The sequence below is a fragment of the Carassius gibelio genome, chromosome A15 (assembly GCF_023724105.1).
Source record: "Carassius gibelio isolate Cgi1373 ecotype wild population from Czech Republic chromosome A15, carGib1.2-hapl.c, whole genome shotgun sequence".
Taxonomy (NCBI): domain Eukaryota; kingdom Metazoa; phylum Chordata; class Actinopteri; order Cypriniformes; family Cyprinidae; genus Carassius; species Carassius gibelio.
Window position 1 is genome coordinate 10932864 of NC_068385.1, and position 18652 is coordinate 10951515.

At 38.4% G+C, this 18652-nt stretch overlaps 2 protein-coding genes across 4 annotated transcripts; both read left to right on the plus strand.

Moving 5' to 3' along the window:
* Window positions 1–1442: 1442 nt before the first annotated feature.
* LOC128029175 (WD repeat-containing protein 81-like) lies at window positions 1443–14853 on the plus strand. 2 transcript variants are annotated; one of them, XR_008187306.1, is made up of 14 exons: window positions 1443–1662; window positions 2685–3093; window positions 3400–6938; window positions 7060–7167; window positions 7261–7454; window positions 7559–7740; window positions 7878–8043; window positions 8830–8995; window positions 9099–9926; window positions 10661–10806; window positions 10959–11141; window positions 12355–13114; window positions 14389–14525; window positions 14774–14853. XR_008187306.1 is itself a non-coding variant. In XM_052616778.1 (12 exons), the coding sequence occupies exons 2-12, from the start codon at window positions 2735–2737 to the stop codon at window positions 12679–12681; spliced, it is 6198 nt and encodes a 2065-aa protein (XP_052472738.1). In that variant the 5' UTR covers window positions 1443–1662; window positions 2685–2734; the 3' UTR covers window positions 12682–13612. The 2 variants fall into 2 exon arrangements, 1 of the variants encoding a protein (XP_052472738.1); XM_052616778.1 differs by lacking the exons at window positions 14389–14525; window positions 14774–14853 and having other exon boundaries at window positions 12355–13612.
* LOC128029186 (alpha-2-antiplasmin-like) lies at window positions 14731–18599 on the plus strand. 2 transcript variants are annotated; one of them, XM_052616799.1, is made up of 10 exons: window positions 14731–14851; window positions 14967–14993; window positions 15808–15879; window positions 15975–16052; window positions 16130–16430; window positions 16570–16713; window positions 17096–17284; window positions 17468–17610; window positions 17699–17903; window positions 18032–18599. In XM_052616799.1, exons 3-10 carry the CDS (start codon window positions 15823–15825, stop codon window positions 18361–18363), a joined length of 1449 nt encoding a protein of 482 aa, XP_052472759.1. In that variant the 5' UTR covers window positions 14731–14851; window positions 14967–14993; window positions 15808–15822; the 3' UTR covers window positions 18364–18599. The 2 variants fall into 2 exon arrangements, with proteins under 2 accessions (XP_052472759.1, XP_052472758.1); XM_052616798.1 differs by lacking the exon at window positions 14731–14851 and having other exon boundaries at window positions 14906–14993.
* The last annotated feature ends 53 nt before the right edge of the window (window positions 18600–18652 follow it).

The following is an 18652-nucleotide window of genomic DNA, read 5'->3' on the forward strand; positions in this document are numbered from 1 at the left end:
CAGGCTGTATTAATACAGAGGAAGCAATCAGAATACATTTAACAATCTATCAATGACTGTGCCCAGTACAGGGTTTAACTTGCACTGCTGGGCGCACCCCAACAATGAGAAGCACTCTCAGGGTGATGCTTTTGAGCAGGTTTCAGTGTTCAACTGCCACTGCAACCATCAGTCCACCCATAAACAGCATGTTAGTTACCTTCAAGTATTCCATACACAGCTAGAGAACAACACCAGAGCCTTAGCTTTTTGATGTGCACTTTATTGTTGGCCATTAATTAATAATTAAAGAGGAGAGCAGGTAGCAGTGAAGTGACAGCTATAGGAAGAGCCTCAGTACACCAGTAAAGTGCCATCAGTATGATCACATAACTATCCCATTCTTCAAGGTCCATATGGATTTTAGAGTTGGGATCATCTCAAAATAAAGAGAGTTTGTGCATATAAAGTAAGTTTTAATAGTGTTGGACGCATCCTTTTAACCTGCTCTCTGGGGTGGAGTTAGAGAGTGAGGGAGAGTATATAAGAGAGAAAAAACCATTATTATTCCAGACTCCACATAGTCAGGTTTGAAATCATATTCCCATGTTTAGAACTTGATGATACTGTAAGGAAGGAGTTACTGTTTGTGCATAGGCTGTTGAGATTTAGTAAAAGAGTGGATGTCATTTAACACTGTTATAGACTTGTAATTGTTTAGATGCTATATTAACAACTTTGACATGAACAAAAATGGTTAAAGTTTTTTTCAGTTGTGTTTCATTGTTACAGATGGAATAAACCAAAGTAGGTGACTCATAAAATATCATATTATAGATTTTGCTAAATTTAAACCATAATTAAAATGGAACTCAATAAATTTGGTGTAGGATTTTAAAACAGGCTTCACAATTTTCATTTTGTGACTGACTGTATATGTAGAACATTAGAACAGATCAGTTATAAGCGTTAATACACAACATAATTAATAGCAGGACGCCCTCTAGTGGATCTCTTTAGGCAACAGGTTTACTCTTCTGAGTCTTATACGAGTCATGCTCAGTAAATTGCACTGTGGGTACCTGTTCTAGTAATGTGGAACTAAAAGTTATATCTGTCGGTATTCTCATTCCCAGTATTTCTCCTGTTCTTGGGCCCTCAGCACTGCACATTTTAAATGTCCCATGCGTCAGCTCATGGATTTTTATTTATTTATTTTAATTAAAAGTTCAATATATACAGTGGTTCAATATATATATATATATATATATATATATATATATATATATATATATATATATATATATATATATATATATATAACCACTGTATATATTGAACTTTTAATTGAACTTTTAGATTGTATATATATATATATATATATATATATATATATATATATATACAATCTTTGAAGTGACTTGTATTATGACACAATTCTATGGGGCTGAGAGTCACACGGTCTGGAAGCGCACGCACAGAGATGAGAGTCACGTGAGGATCTGAACTCAACACTATGGAAGACAACAACATATTCTCGACTTCTTAGGAAATATTTGTGCGGTTATGGTGGTTTTTAAAGTACTGGAATTTCAATTTATACATCCCGCAAACATGGGACTTGGCATCGTGACGGCAGCTGTTCCAGAGCGCAGTTGCTGAGAAGCAGCAAACTGTGCAGAGGTGAGCAACAACAACAGCTTACATGGACAGATCTCCTCTTTTACAAATGTTTGCTTTACGGTATGTTTGTGTGTTTACATTAACCAAACAGGCTGCGACTTCATGCATAGTGTTGTGCTCTTTTAAATAACTTTACAGGCGATAATCATCTGACAGAAGCGCACTGTTTCCTTATTGTCTGGGCAGTTGTAAGAGGAAATTAAAATGTATAAATTAAATACAGAAATTAAAGGTGAATGTATGTACTACATTTTACATTCTCAATCTTTCGAGGAGATGTTTTGGATGTTATAAATCAAGTTTAATAATCTGATCGAAGTGTGGAAGAATAAAGTCACGGGGGTGATGCATGACATCTTCAGTGATGACATCAGTGTCCTCGACAAATTATAAGCTGTTGCTACCCTGAAGTTGATTTTATCTGCAAGCTTCTACTGATACATATTTATATTATTATATGCATAACATTATTTTATTTGTTTAATAAAATAATTATATAATTATTAAATGCTGTTATTTTAAGTTTATATTATTCTCCATATTTTATTTTCAAATAGTTTACATCTGTACGTCATAAACATAGCATTCAAATGATTGTATCATTTATTAATTTTAGTAATATGCATTGTTTGCCATTGTTAAATGGATCTCTCCTGAAATGTAATGTGAAAGTATTCAAATTAAGCTACTATAAATAGTGTATTCAGTAATGTGATTCTTTAGTTTACACTTTGAATATCATCTGTGGTGAACTAACATTTATTTGGATTTCACACGACTTGCACAATGTGCATTAAGGGTCTTAGTCTTGTTTGCAGTGGGCCCAAGAGCAGGAAAAATACTGGGAATGAGAATACTGAAAGATATAACTTTTAGTTCCACAACATTAGTACATGTATCCACTGTGCAATTTACTGAGCAGCTTATTATAAACGCATGTCATGACTCGTATGAGGTGAAAGCGATAATAATATCTTTATTGCTTTTTAATTTACTTCCTGTCATTCCTTACATTTTCTTAGCTTCTTATAGGGGCCTTCAAGGGCCACAGTCTGGTTAACTAAAAGAGATCATGGAGTGGCTAACGGCAGCCTTGGAGAGGGACCTGGGTATTGACCAGCGGCAGACTGGACCCAGTCAGCGACCCAATGAACTGGTGGTCCTGGTCCCAACTCGATGGGTAATGGCCCTGAGAAACAAAAGAGTAACACGCTGTGCTCGATACGAGTGCTTCAGTGAGGGGGACATCTGCACTCTCCTCCAGCGCTCTCAGATGAAATTGCCATCTGGTTGGACACGTGTTTGTATCCAAGGTCTTAGAAAGTGCAAACTGGGATACCGATTAGCCAGGGAGCTTGGCTGCCATGGGGAGGGACTCTCACAGGACTCTTTCATGACCCTGATGCAGGGAGTATCCCAGTCTAATTTCAGGTACAATACTATGCCTTTTCTAGATATTTTTGTGAGAATATTCTTGCGTAATTGTTGTGTTTTTAATTCTGTTGATTAAAACAGTCTCATCAAAATCATTTTGTATTAAGATTAAAAAATTTGCACAATATAACGTTTTTTGCTGATGTTAGAATTGGATATTTAATTGTGCTTGCTTTATTCCATATAGAATTCCTCTCTGTGCTGTTACATTTATAGCATTTTCCAAACAATGAGCATTTGGTTAACTTTTTGAATCAGTGTTTACTTGTAATATAAGTTTGTAGTTTTTTTTTTTTTTTTCAGAAATCTATGGCGTGAAACATACATGAATCATGTGCAACCATACACAGATTCCATTGAGCAAGCACCTGTTTTGGCCATTGATGCTGTTCGCCAAGCCTTACAGAAGCTGTTTTGCTCCAGCTTTATCTCTACTGATCGAGTGTCCCCGTCCCTCTCTCCAGCCAAAGAGAAGGAGAAGGACAGCCCATTCCCATCCAACTGTTCAGTTCCCAAACAAAGTACTGACAGTTTGTGTCCAAATGTGCTACCTGCAGAATGCTTGCTGGAGTCGGAGGAGGTTTTTTATGTGGTTTTCCCATACACCCAATACACTGTTCATGACATTGTCACTTACAGTCCAGCTAAGCTGGCTAACAGCCATGCTAAGATATTGTTCATTTTGTACCAACTACTCATAGCAGTGCGTGAATGTCATGCCTCAGGCCTACTGTGTGGTGAACTCTCCTTACTTGACATTGCAGTTGATGAGCAGCTCTGCAGTCGCCTAAAGATATCACTGGCACATTATGAAATGTTTGGAGAGTACAAGGATGCTGTGCCGCATGCATTAGGAATTAAAGTGCCAACAAGTGTTACAGCAAAAGACAACCAGAGTCATACCAGTAGCATGGGAGAACATCTTTGTAGAAATTGTCTGGATGAGCTTAAATCTCTGGTTCTAGACTGGGTTAATGGTCGAGTCAGCAATTTCCAATATCTGATGGAATTAAATCGACTGGCTGGGAGGCGTGAGGGAGACCCAAACTATCACCCAGTTTTACCTTGGGTGGTCGATTTCACTGTGCCATATGGAAGGTTTCGTGATCTCAAGAAGTCGAAATTTCGTCTGAATAAGGGTGATAAACAACTGGACTTCACGTATGAAATGACCAAAGAAGCACTAGCAGCAGCTATCGGAAGTGGTGGAAGCAATTTTGCCTCAGACCTTGGTGGACCGATAGTACCTGTTGGCTCAGGCCAGTCGGATCACCTCCACGTTCCCCATCATATCTCAGATGTTCTGTCAGACATCACTTATTATGTCTACAAAGCTAGACAGACACCCAAATCTGTACTGTGCTGCCATGTTCGTTCCCAGTGGGAGCCCAATGAATATCCAGCTAGTATGGAACGTATTCAGAGTTGGACCCCAGATGAATGCATCCCAGAATTCTACACGGATCCCACAATATTCCACTCCATTCACCCGGACATGCCAGATCTTGATATACCTCCATGGTGTAACTCCTACGAAGAGTTTATTGCTGTGCATAGACAACTATTAGAGAGTCGAGAAGTGTCTCAACAGTTGCATCACTGGATTGACCTAACATTTGGCTACAAGTTAACAGGTAAAGAAGCTGTCAAAACTAAGAATGTGTGCTTGCACTTGGTGGATAATCACACCCATCTCACCAGCTATGGAGTTGTGCAACTCTTTGACCACCCTCACCCACCCCGTCTTGCACCTTACCAGTATTCACCCTCAGAACCTCCCCAATTTGGGGCTGTTAATGTAACAACCTGGCAGATTCCACCACTTGACGCCACAAGGGATTGTGTGGATGGACTGGTCCCGGAAACAACAGGATGTGAATCCAGTAATTGGTCAGTGGTAGGCCGGGATGAGGAGCTTGAGCAAGCAATAGAAGCCCTTGACTTAAGTGGTTCGTCATCATCTAATTCTGTTCCAATCCCTTCGGCTGGTACTGCTGGTGGAAAGACTAGTGGAGAGAGTATTGCTTTAGCTTTGTCACCTTCTCATGGTTCTTTCCCTGGTGAAACACCTGGAAATGTCACAAATACCTTAGGGTCAGGTATTAGAGCATCCGTGCTTCACAGAGCAGCTGCTGTTAGTAAAAAGCCAGAGTCTTCAAATTTTGAGGAATTTAAGATAAGCCTGCCAGAGGGATTTAAACCTTTGCAGCCTTTGGAAGAGTTAGAAAAGCTAAACAACTTCTTGGTGAAGGGTCTACAGTGTCAAGTCCAGCATACAATGGACCTTGGCATGAACAAGAACGACTTGAGACCTGTACTGAGAGCTCCTCTGTCATTCAGAGATCTTTTCCAGAGAGATATGCAAGCCTTGGGTGTTCTCATTGCTGAGATCTTTTATTTCTCCAAACTGCGAGGACTGAGACCAGGAACACATCTGAGTGATAGATTTCAAGCCGTTTTGAAGCTGTACTCTACAAACCTTCGAGATGTTCCATTGCCACTCCATCATGCACTGGAGACACTTCTGCAGGTCCACAAGTATTGCTTTAAGACAAACATTGAAACATTCACAATAAACCCGCAAGGACTACCGTATCTATTCAAATATGACCCTATATGTGAGGGTCTTCCACCACCAAACCCTTGGCAAATGCTTAGTCCTGTTCTTTCCCCTCTACCCTTTCCAGCATATTTTCCAGTACTGCATAGATTCATATTTTCCTACCACTCCAATATGGAGTCCATTAACGGGGTTCAGGGCCGTGACCTTATTTTTAGCTTATGGCAACAGCTGGAGACACTTCTCAAGGACAACATAACTGCAGAGGGGCTTGAGATTCTTCTACCGTTTGTGCTTTCTTTGATGTCAGAAGAGTCCACTGCTGTTTATGCTGCCTGGTACTTATTTGAACCTGTGTCCAGGGTTCTTGGGCCTCGCAATGCCTCCAAGTACCTACTTAAGCCTCTGGTAGGTGTGTACGAGAATCCCAGATGCCTTCGAGGCCGCTTCTACCTCTACACGGACTGCTTTGTGCTGCAGCTTATTGTAAGACTGGGTCTGCAAGCCTTTCTTTCCAGCCTTCTTCCACATTTTCTGCAGGTCATCACCGGCTTTGAAAGCTGCAATACAGCTGCAGGGACTGAATGGGAAGGCCTGAAGGTTTTAAGGCGTGTTGCTGGTGCCTTAGAGGAAGAAGAGGAGGACTATGAGTGTGAGGATGGAAGGGCGTCTACTGCCACATCATCTGGCAAAGTAGGAGGAGGCAGCGGAGGTGGTAGTGGAGGTGTTGGTGTTGTTGGAGACCAAGGACTTGTGGATTATTCCTCAGGCATCAGTCTCAATGACCAGGTTTTTCCGACTGAAGGTGAGGACTTTCAGAATGGCTTTTATGTGAATAATAGTGCATCTGGGGCAACAATGCTGCTTGCTGCCAAACAGCAGAACCAAAGCCTTGCAAGCAAAGATCAAGACCAGGAATCTCTCAGCATGGGGAAACTGAGCGACAAGAGCAGCACTAGTGAGGTGTCCATTGGAGACCGTGCAAGTTTAAAGTCTGTTGACAGCAGTCAGGACCTAAAGCAAGCTAGTGATGGTGAGGATGTTGGAGAGCTTGAGGATGAGGAGACCGTGGAAGACCGAGAAATTACAGTGCAAAGGTTGCCCAGTCTTGAGATGACTCCTTCAGTTTGCACAGAAGAGTCTGAGGAAACCGTGGCCACACTTGAGGGAGACGTCATGAATGGAATTGTGCAAGAAGATGCAGAGAAAAACATGGAGGAAGAAGACCCTGAACATGACCCTTTAGAAGACTCCGAGGAAAAAGAACACAAGATATTGTTAGGTGAGTTAGAACAGCTGTGTCTTTTTGGTCATTTTTTTTATTTATTTGTACATGTTTAATATACATAGTATGCCGAATTATTCAATACCAAAAAAAAAAAAAAAAAAATGTCTTTTTCCAGACACTGTTTGCAAAACTGTCAGATGGCTGTCTGCAAAACTGGGGCCGACATTGACCTCTCGATTCATAGCTAGGAACTTGCTGCGACTTCTTACTACATGTTACACAGGTAAAATTTCTGAACTGCATACACTTATCTCTTTATTCTGTGGTAATTGGTGGTTTTGTCATCTCTGTTATAAGTAATCTTTTTCTTTTTAAGGTCTTGATAAACACCAGTTCATGCTCTCTACAAATGAGGAAAATAGCCTTGATAGCGTAGGAAGTGTGTATGAGAAGAAGCCAGTTGTTGGTGACCAGACTGCACGACCAGTTCTCGAGTGTCTTATTTACATTGCACATCTCTATGGAGAACCAGTCTTGACTTACCAATATCTACCCTACATTGGTTACCTGGTAACTGAAATTTCTGAATTGCACTGATTAACAGTTTAGCTTGTAACATTTATTTTTCTTTATAGATTTTATAGATTAAACGTTTACATCTTTGAAACTTGCAGGTCTCTCCGCCCCCTTCTTGCCGTTTGAACACTCGAAAGGAGGCAGGGCTTTTGGGCGCTGCAGTACTCACTCAGAAGATTATAGTGTTCCTGTCAGACACCACTCTAATGGATATGCTGATGAAGATTAACCAGGAAGTTCTGCTGCCTCTGCTGGATTTGTTAACATCAACTAAGATGGGGTAAAAGCTTACATATAGTGCATCAGTCATACTCAGGAAGTTAAAACTTGGCAACTTATGAAAATCAGAGCTGCACTCTGTTTTATGCACCATGTGCACTAAAATGAACTCTTATTAACTTGTTTCTCTGTGTTCAGCTTTCCAAGTGGAGTGCAGACTCGTTCTGCAGTATGTCTAAAGACTCTTAGCCTCATGGCACTGATCTGTCTGCGTATTGGCCGAGAGATGGTACAGCAGCACATGGCAGAAACCCTCTCCAGGTTCTTCCGGGTTTTTTCCTTACTGCAGTATCTGCAAAAACAGGTAACCATAGACCGTTTACAATATTGTGTAATATTATATAATAATATATAATAGGATGCACACTTTATCAATATCATATTAGTAATCAGATGATATGATTGATTTTTTTGTTTATTTCAATATTGGATATTGAATTGCTCATGCTCACTTCATTTATTTTTACATTTAACCTTTGTCATCCTCTAACACTTACATAAAGTTAATCTTTGAAAACAATATATTTTTATAATTTTACAACACTGTTAGATCTAATCTTATGCACATCTTAACAGTATTCTGTTTTCATACTGTAGATTGAAATTATGTTAAAAAAAAAATACATATACAATTTAAAAAAAAATGGGTTTAGTTTTATTAAGTGTTTTATTATATTTAATTTATTTAACAAAAAATGTATAGTAAATAGTATAGAATTTTAATATCAATGCATCCTTATAGTTTCATGTTGTATATACTTCCTGAGAGTTTTGTAAAATTTGGCATTGTTTTTGTTTTGTTTTGGAGGCCTTCTCTTATGGTCACCAAGGGTGCATTTATTTAAGAAATTAAAAATTTAGTGTCACATGATCCTTCAGATCCTTCATTTTAACTGCTCAAGGAAAAAATCTTATTATTATCAATATTGTCTTTGTCTTTCAAAAAACTAAATCCTACTGACCTCAAACCTTTGAATGGTAGCATACTTAAATTACCCTCTGAGAATTGTTAAGCCTCAGCCGAAATAGTTTGTTTTCTTATTCATATACTACTACATCAATGATGTTAACTAATTTTCTTTATGTGCAGATGGAAAGTGCCCCACGTAGGGAGGTTGGAGACAGCACATACTTGGATGTGCACATTCCAGATGGAACAGAGATTACTTGTGAGCTTGGGGTTTTGGAGGAACTTCAGGCTGTGTTTAATCCTGAAATGGCTTATGCATCTTACATTCCTTTCTACTGTCTTATTGGTAAGTCACACTTCTACTGGTAAGCTTGATAAACACAGCTTTTAAGCATTGATAAATGTGTTCCTATTCATCTACATTAACTAAGATGTATATGTTTTTTTAGGTGACACAGCGATTCGCAAACTGGTTACAAATCATGAGCTAGTTTGGAGTCTGGCTCAATCTTATCATGAGCGAGAAAGCCCGGGTAGCCCGGAAACCAACCCAGCTGGAGGTCAGAAAACTACTGCTATGGGCCTCTCTCCTAGTATGGGCCGCCACATGGGTCGTAGTCCCTTCCCTGCTCCCTCATCCACTTCCACACCACTAGGTGGAGACATCCTGCCTGAGTCAGGAACCTTTGGCAGTCATCTGGTGGGAAACCGTATCCAGGTACCCCGGGACACTGAAGCCTGTGGGAGTCCTAACTTGTCCTCTTTGGAAACATGGGCACGGCCATATGGCATTAGTGGCCCTCAGACGAGTCTAGCCACTACTGCACTTTCCTCAGCCATACCTTCTTTCTCTCACTCTTCATACTCTTGGGTCTTGGGACCCACACCGGAGGACAGTGCACTGAAACAGGACCTCCCACGCAGCAACCGTTCTCTGCAGGGTAACTGGCTTGCCTATTGGCAATATGAGATTGGTCTTAACCAGCAGGACTCGCACTTCCACTTCCACCAGATACGTCTTCAGAGTTTCTTGGGCCACTCAGGCACGGCAAAATGTCTGGCGCCACTAGTAGGGGAGGACTACTTCCTGTCTGGGAGTAAAGACAAAACAGTGAGGCTGTGGCCACTTTATAACAACGGTGATGGCACACGAGAGGTTGAACCCAGACTCACATACACAGACCACCGCAAATCTGTCTTTTATGTTGGCCAGCTAGAGGCCTCACAGGAAGTGGTGAGCTGCGATGGTACTGTGCATCTGTGGAATCAATTCACAGGTGAGACAGAGTAACAATATTGTTAATTTGAATATGTGTTGTATTATAGTATTGTAGCAACTGTCCTTTTATGGCATAGGATTTGTGTGATTAATCTTTTATTTTTTCACATTTATGTTCACTACTTCTAAAAAGTTTGGTGTCAGTACTATATATGTTTAAAGTATTTCATACTTATTATTTATTGTTTTATTTACATAAACAACATAAACAAAAATCTTACCCCACCTCAAATAAAATGGTATTTAACGAGAGTAATATGCTTTCAATTTGAACTTTTAATGATGCCTTCAGTAATAAAACTTTGAAAATCCATTCCTAAAATGCAAATTATTATCTGGAAAACAAAACATTTCAAATGATAAAAATAAAAAGAAATTTTGATAGTCCCATACTAATTTTATCAATGTCAGCATATGAAATGAGAAATACGAAATTTTTGTGCTATATTTTTGTGCATAATTTAGTCAAGCTTTATATGATGCAAACGGTATGAAATTATTATTTAATTAAAAAAACCATAGAAATTTTATTATTAAAAAAAAGCATGTCCACAACTGTCATTTCCATCACATAATGCTATTATTAATAGATCATTAATATAAAAAATGTATATATACATTAATACAGATATAATGCATATATATTCTTATATAGATTGTCTTTTGACTGTATCTGTCAGACTGACAGCTTTAACATAATTTATTGTTTGGCTGTCTCTTTCATATAACTAGGTCAGAATATTCGTTGTTATGAAGCTCTGGACGGGAAGAACCCCATCACGGCCGTCACCACTATGCCTGCTCCTCACTGCAGTGTTGTGTTTGCTAGCGCAGACTCTGTGCTGCGTTTCATAGACACGCGCAAACCTGGCTTGCAGGTATTGCTCAGTCCTCTTTCATCAATAAATGTTACGTTACAAGCCATTTTCAGATCTTTTTTTTTTTTTCACCATTATATTGTCTTGACTGGTTTCTCTTCTTGCAATGCTTATGATTACCAGTAAGGACACTTTTATTTCTCTTTTGACAGCATGAGTTCCGTCTAGCCTACAATAACATGAACGCTGGCCTGATCCGCTGCCTAGCTGTCAGTCCAAGCGGACGCACTGTGGCGGCAGGCTTCTCCACTGGATTTATAGTGCTGCTGGATGCGAGAACGGGTCTGGTGCTAAGAGGCTGGCCCGGTCACGAGGGAGATATACTGCAAATGAAAGTGAGTGTGCATGTCATTGGTTAATGTGTAATCAAAGACGTGCTTACAACTGCACGCTCTCTTGTCCTTTGATGTTTTCGCAGTTCACAAAATGTATTTATTTTAGGGAGTATTATATTATATGGATACATTTTTTTTTTAATAGCTGAAACAAAAATTCTGAATCAGATTTTCCTTTCCACCTCATCGTGAAGAGTTATAAGTCGACTTTTACAGGGCGACTATGTACTATATATAATCGCAAATTAAAACGGAGTGGAACCAGGAATCATTACAGAACATGAACTAGATTCCCGTCTTTGTTTTGGTGTCATGATTCATGCCTGTATTTGAGATTTCAGTAGGATGAGTAAAAGTTGTACCCTGTTGGTTTGTTCCGATGCAGTCAACAAGTGACTAGAACTAAGCAAACTTTATTTAACCCTGATTTGTGGGGTTAAAGGTATGTCTCTGCCACCAGAGGCCCATGTTTGGGCAAATATAGACATGAGTTACTCATTAGGACAAAATCTATGAGCTTTTTCAGATTGCTGCACAATTACTTTTATTATTTGTGACTATGAGGAAATAGGTGAACCTTAGCAGGACTCAACAATAAGGATGTCCTGCTGGCCCTGGGCCAGTGTGAGGGAGTTTCAGGCTGCTGCTGTGGTGCTATTGATAAATCTCACATTCATGGATCTTTTGCATACATTTGTATGCCTTATGAATTTAAATATTTGGTTTTCTGTGATCTATTCAACATAATTCTATCTATCATATTTTGCTGATTAGTAATCAAGATAGACTTCAGTAAGTGCACTACTGTTCAAAAATTAGGTTCAAAAGATTTTTGTTTGTAATTTTGAGAAAGAATGCATTACATGACAATATAGACATAATGTAACAAAATATTTTTTTATGTCAAATAAATGCTGTTCTTGTAAACTTTGTTCATCAAAGAATCCAGAAAATCTAATAAATGCAGCCTTGATGAGCATAGAAAAAAAAAAAGGAATAAAATCTTTATGACCCAAACTTGCTGTAACTGTGCTGTATGTGTTGATACATTCTTCTAAATCAGTAATGGTTTGTATCATGTGCCATTCTTTTTCAGCAAAATAAATACAAAATATGGGCAAGTAAAAATCAGAAGTACTTGGCTGGCTAAATGTAGATACTTCCCCATCCATTTGTTACTGACCGTGTTTTTTGTGTGTGTATCATTTTGTAGGCAGCAGAGGGAAATTTGCTGATCAGTTCTTCATCAGACCATACCCTGACCATCTGGAAAGATGTGGAGCACAAGCCACTCCACCAGTACAGGACTCCATCTGACCCCATCCATGCATTTGATCTTTATGGTGCTGAGATTGTGGCAGGTACTGCTGCTAACAAGATCGGTGTGTACTCCATTTTGGACAGCTCAGCCAACCTGGGGGGATCCACTAAGCTCAGCACAGAGAACTTTCGTGGGACTCTCACAAGTCTGTCTTTGTTGCCTACCAAGAGGCTTCTGCTGCTTGGCTCTGACAATGGTGCCATCAGGCTGCTAGCTTAAACTAGCTAGTGTGATTTGTCAGAAAATTATATTTCTTGTGCCACCTTAGGCTCCTTTCCCAGAATGAAACGATCTTGCCAACCATGCACAAAGAAACTGTTTCAGTCACAGAAGGAGTAAGCCCTATATTTCCATTTTAAACTCGCTGAAAGAGAAGTTATAACCTCACTCATTAAGGCAGTGACCAAAACTGAATATTGCCTCTGAAACATACATTCAAATTGATTCTCTTTTTTATGATTTTTTAGGGTTCATGTGATATAACTGCACTAGCTGCTTTGTACATAATAATCAAATTCTCTTCAAAAAAGTAAGATGAATGGAGACTTAGATGCTTGCATGAGATGAGCTGCTGAGGAAAGTTCAAGTGTGGTTCTAGTGTAGCGATAACACTTTCCATTAGATGAGTGAAACAACACTGTGAGAATCACAGGTTAGTCTATGTTGATCATATCATTTGATTCGATTCACCAGACTTGCTCAGCAACTATGCAGTATTCATGGTAGACCTCTATAGTGCATCATTTTTGGCACTTTTTTTCTATACTACGCAGTATGTTTCTTCATCCATGTCAATAGAGCATAAAGAAAAAGACAAATGTGATAAAATGTGACCTTGGTCAAGTCCAAGATGACTGTTTATTCTGTTACTGTACACTGATTTTGAGTGTAAACACCTAATATGCAACAGGACGGTCCTTAATCCTCAGATTGGACCCTCTGACATTTAAAATGTATCTTATGACTATATAGATCAGTTTGATGCTGTATTAACCTTGATGACGTAATTCATTTGATTGTCACATCAACCCCAGGTCAAGCAACATGTTATGTTTTAAACACACCATACTGTATGTATGTTTGTATATACATACGCATTTATATATGTATTTGTTGAGCCTAATGCTTACTATATAAAAGTATACTTTTATGCAGCGTCCTTGAATAGATATGAAAAAAACTATTTAATTTATTGCTGGAATGCTTTATGTAAAACATTATCATCTCCAGACATTCCAATTATATAATGTTAGAATATTTAATAAGAATTTATTCCTACGTTACTGGCTCTCAAATTCAGCACCATATACTTTCTGTAAGCCACTATTTGTCAGGTTTGGAGAATTTGCTTGTGAATTCTAAGTTCTGATAAGAATTCATGCCTTTATTATTTTGTGTTGGAAACTATTACTACCGTATAGCGTTCATTTTGAAAAGCACATTATTTTATGTTACTAAGTAGAGGATTGGAGTGAATACTATATGGGAAGACAATTTGGAGAAGTTGATCTCACTTTAGATTTGAATTCTTGAAAGCATTTGAAAATGCAAATGATCGTATTTTACTTCTCAGACAGAGTGATAATTTTGATGATTCATGCTATAAAGACAATGTCTGTATGAGATTGACAAAATCCGTCTGATGTACAGAACATAAGCAACACACTGTCTGCGACATTGGCCATTGCTCTTTTGTATTTCATTGCGAGTGTTTTTCTTTTTTACTTTTAAACTGTGACCTTTTTCTATATGTTTCCAAAAATGACTCTCTTCAATGATTTAAAGTAAAATAAGTTGATCATAAATGAAAAATATATATATATATTGTCAAAAAAAAAATTGTCTGAAAAACTCCTGACTGTCTGATTGATGACCCACTCACTGATGAATGAAAAAGACTGATCATTTGTTATGTTTGCTCTGTAGATTTTCGTGTTTGGAAGATGAGCTCCCACCGGAGAGGTTACTCTGGCAGGTCAAAGTCCATTTGAGTGTTTGCAACACACTGCCTTTCAACTGCTCTCAATTTGGAGATTTTGGCATGTGCTTACAGATGACCCAAGGTAATGGTAGAGTCTGGCACTGGCTTATTTGTCTTGTATATAAGAAAGCAATATAAAAGCCCTCTATCCAATAACAGTCTTTATTAATATCAGTATTGGCAGTGCTGTCTTGTCATCTCCTCCTCATTTATGTGCAGTTTTTCTTGTGCAGCACGTTTACTCCTATTCAGCGGCTCACATGCAATGTCAGTTTATTTAGCTCAGCAAATTATACAGTACCACCAGTTTCTAACCTAATTCATTCAAAGCATTCACAGATCCACAAATCTACACACTTGAGTTTGATGTTTGACCCCAAGGTCTCTCGGTATTTACATCTCTGAAGAGGTAGGTCTAAGAGCTATATAAGGGAAAAGATCAATGAAAGTTGAAATGTAACTGCCTGCTCTGAGACTGCCAACCCCTACAGCAAAGAATTTTTTGTGTTTCTTTCTCTAATCGGGGCTGGATCCATTGGATATTTGCACGGTAAGCACCCAGTTTTGTTCATTTTCAAACATTCTCACCATAAATAATTGCAATATATTAGGGAGATATTGTGTTAGAATATAAAAGTTTAATTTGTTGACAGCTCTTGGGTAGTAAATATGTTCACCTTATCTTAGGTTTGCGTATTTTTGAAGTATAATTCCCAGTAATCACAAATAATTACTAGAAGACTGTTTTAATAAAACATTTTTAATAAAGCATATTTAGTGTTTACAAGAAAATGTATTCGTTATAGTGGAGTAACATTTCCATATTCACCTTGTTTATTTAAAAACTATACACACATACACACACACACAGATATATACCTATTTTACATTTTTACACTTGCAATCTGAATTTATTTAACTTGTAGCTTTAAGCAAATATAAAATGCTAAATCCAGGAATTATGCAACTGCTGACAGACCTTTAGCCCTGTGAAGCATTTATTGATTATCAGACTGAATATTTTGTTCAAGAGCTGTTAATCAGATCATGTATTTATGGTTTATTGCCAGTCTCTGGGTAATGGATTTCTGTGCAAGTAAGGAAAACCTTCAGGAATTATTTTTTTTAGACAGTTTCTATCATCAACAAATATATTGATTAAAATTGAGAGAGGGTTCTTATCTTCTGTTTCTCCTGAACAATCTGATCCGATGAAGTGTTTTATCTAATAGTAATATTTTAATAAATATGGATAATATGTAGTAAAATGGAAAGAGCGCCTTTGTACAAATGACCAGTGACCATGCGGCCATTGCCAAATCATTCCAAATTCTGAACACATTGTGCTCTTTATTGGCTTTTAGACCAACTTCTAGAACATGAACTTGTGTTTTCTGGCATTCCTCCTCCTTTGTTACGCCAAGCAAGGCTGGACGGTAAAGCACTCAACTGATCTTATGTTGTTTATTCTATATTTTATTGTTGATTTTATTCTACTATTGAAATGCCATAAATTTCTCCGTCACTGCAGGAGGATGCGATTGAACCAGAGGATGGAGCGGATCCTTTAATTCCTCTCATCCCACTGATTCCTAGTACACCCATATCAGTGCGAACCCACAATGTTACATTTTTGAAGGTATACACTTTAAGACTTTTGACACTTCAATCACTTGTCTCTTTCAGGATTTGAAGAGCACTATTGGCCCCACCACAACAGAAGCACTCACAGTTTCTCCAGATGACCTGCAAGCAGGTCCTTCAGCCCCGGTTCCCTCTCCTGGTCAGAAAGAAGGATCCTCTGAGGAGGACCTTGATGCGCTCTGTGATGGGGACATGACCAGCCAACAGATTAAGCGGACCATTGGCAGCGGCATTCTGAAGCTTGGCCTTTGGTTCCTGGAAAACTTGAAGCCTAGTCCAGAGCAGCCCAATGTCATCATTTCCCCTCTTAGCTTGTCTGTAGCACTCTCGCAGCTAGCGCTAGGCAAGTCTATAATCTACAATGAAAAACAAAAGACTAACAAATGCTTTGATTTCCATTCAGTTCAAATTCAGGTTCTTTTTTGGATGATTTTATTTTTGCAAATGTATATATATTATATATATATATTTCTGAATCTTAGGAGCAACTAATGAGACCGAAGAGCTGCTTCTACACCACCTGCATGCAGAAGCACTGCCCTGCTACCACACTGCCCTCAGCAGCCTCCTGCGCAACTTCCGCAAAAGGAGCCTGTCCATTGCCAGCCGCATCTATCTGAAAACTGGTGAGAGTCACACATATACCACAAAACAGATATATTGTCATGCAGGTTGATACAGTGGCCTCTAAAAGCATTAGGTCACATAAAATCATGAAATTCATGAATACATTCCACTAATGATCGACAACCAGAAAGTGTCCATCTTAGTCTCTAATTATTTTAAATTATATAACATATTTTACATTTATTTATATTTTTAGGTTTGACATTTTTTGAAATATTGAAAAATTATATCAATAACCTTTTTAAATGTGTTAAAAGTCTCCAAAAACATTTTTGGGGTCACTGTATATATATATTTAAATTGGATTGGAAATTTGATTTCAGGTTGATATTTGCTTTGATATTTGAGAAACATAAACGGTTTTCCTTTTTTTCCCCTTAGGATTTAAAGTGAAACAGGACTTTGTGGAAGACTCTCAGAAACTGTATGACTCAGAGCCGGCCACTTTGACTGATGTTAATGACATCAATGAATGGGTTAAGAAAGTCACAAATGGGCACATCTCAGAGTTTTTGTCCAGCCTGCCTCTCAGCGCCGTTATGATGCTCATCAATGCTATGCACTACAAAGGTCAGAACAAACACCTATTACCAGCCAGTATTTTACAATTTCCTCTAGTACATCAGTGAGTCACATCTGAGGTTTTGTAATACTCAGATCTGTTGCATTGTCGTTCTCTTGTTATTTCACAAGTGCAAATCAATAAAGGACCACACAAGTTGAATTATACAAGTCTAATTATCTTTCTCACAGGAGAGTGGCTTACTCGCTTTGACCCTCATTTCACCTCCACTGAGCTCTTCTACATAGATGAAAACCAGATTGTTAATGTGGATATGATGCTTGGGCCAAAGTATCCTCTCAGCGTTTTCACCCACCATGAACTGGATGCCCAGGTTACTGCCTTTAAGATACTATTTTATACAGTATATAGCACTGATTAAATCTCTATGCATCAATGTTGATCTATATTCATCTTTATAGGTTGCTCGATTCCCCTTTAAAGGTGACAAGAGTCTACTAGTAATACTGCCAACATCTGGACATGTGAATGTATCTGCCGTTGCAGCTAAGCTCAATATCTCAGATCTTTATCGTCGATTACCACGAGAAAGAAACATGCAGGTCAAACTCCCAAAATTCAAACTTGACTTCAACCAGGACCTCCAAGAGGCCATGACAAACATGGGTAAGATGTCTTGCATCTAATTCATGACTCATTAGTCATTAGAATCACGTTGGATTCAAAATCTTCTTAATATTTCTTAATAACTTACTTAGTTATATTAACACACATATAATTCTACTCCAACCCAGGTCTAGGAATGCTATTTAGTCATCCCAAGCTGGGCCGCATCTCTGAGGGCCCTTTGTTCGTGTCCAGTGTACAGCATATGTCCAGTATTGAGATTAATGAAGAAGGGGCAAAGGCAGCGGCTGCAACAAGTGTTGTCATCTCACGTTCCAACCCTTCATTTACTGTCAACCAGCCATTTTTCTTTGCCCTAATGGATGACTTAAGTCAAACGCCATTCTTTTTGGGAGTGATTTCTAACCCAAACCCTGGAGCATCTATTGTGGTCACAAATCCTGGCAATTCAGATAAAATTAATGACAAGCCACACTCTTTTGATGTTCCTCCAAAGTAGATTGTTATTATACATTTAGCAGAATGAGTCCATAAGTGATTGTTGACTGCTTAGCTGGTCCTCACTCGGAAGCAAATTAAGGACATATCTTGTATAAATTAATTCTAGCAGATGATTTGAAATTATTCCCCCCTATATAAATTAATACTGTTTTAAATATCATAATCTTTGTTAAAAAAGACATGATTTGTGTATTTGTTTGTTTATTTTTTTAATTAAAGAAATTTGACTGGAAATTCCAAGTGTCTCATAATTTTTTTCTGTTTATTACATTTAAGTGAAATTCTAT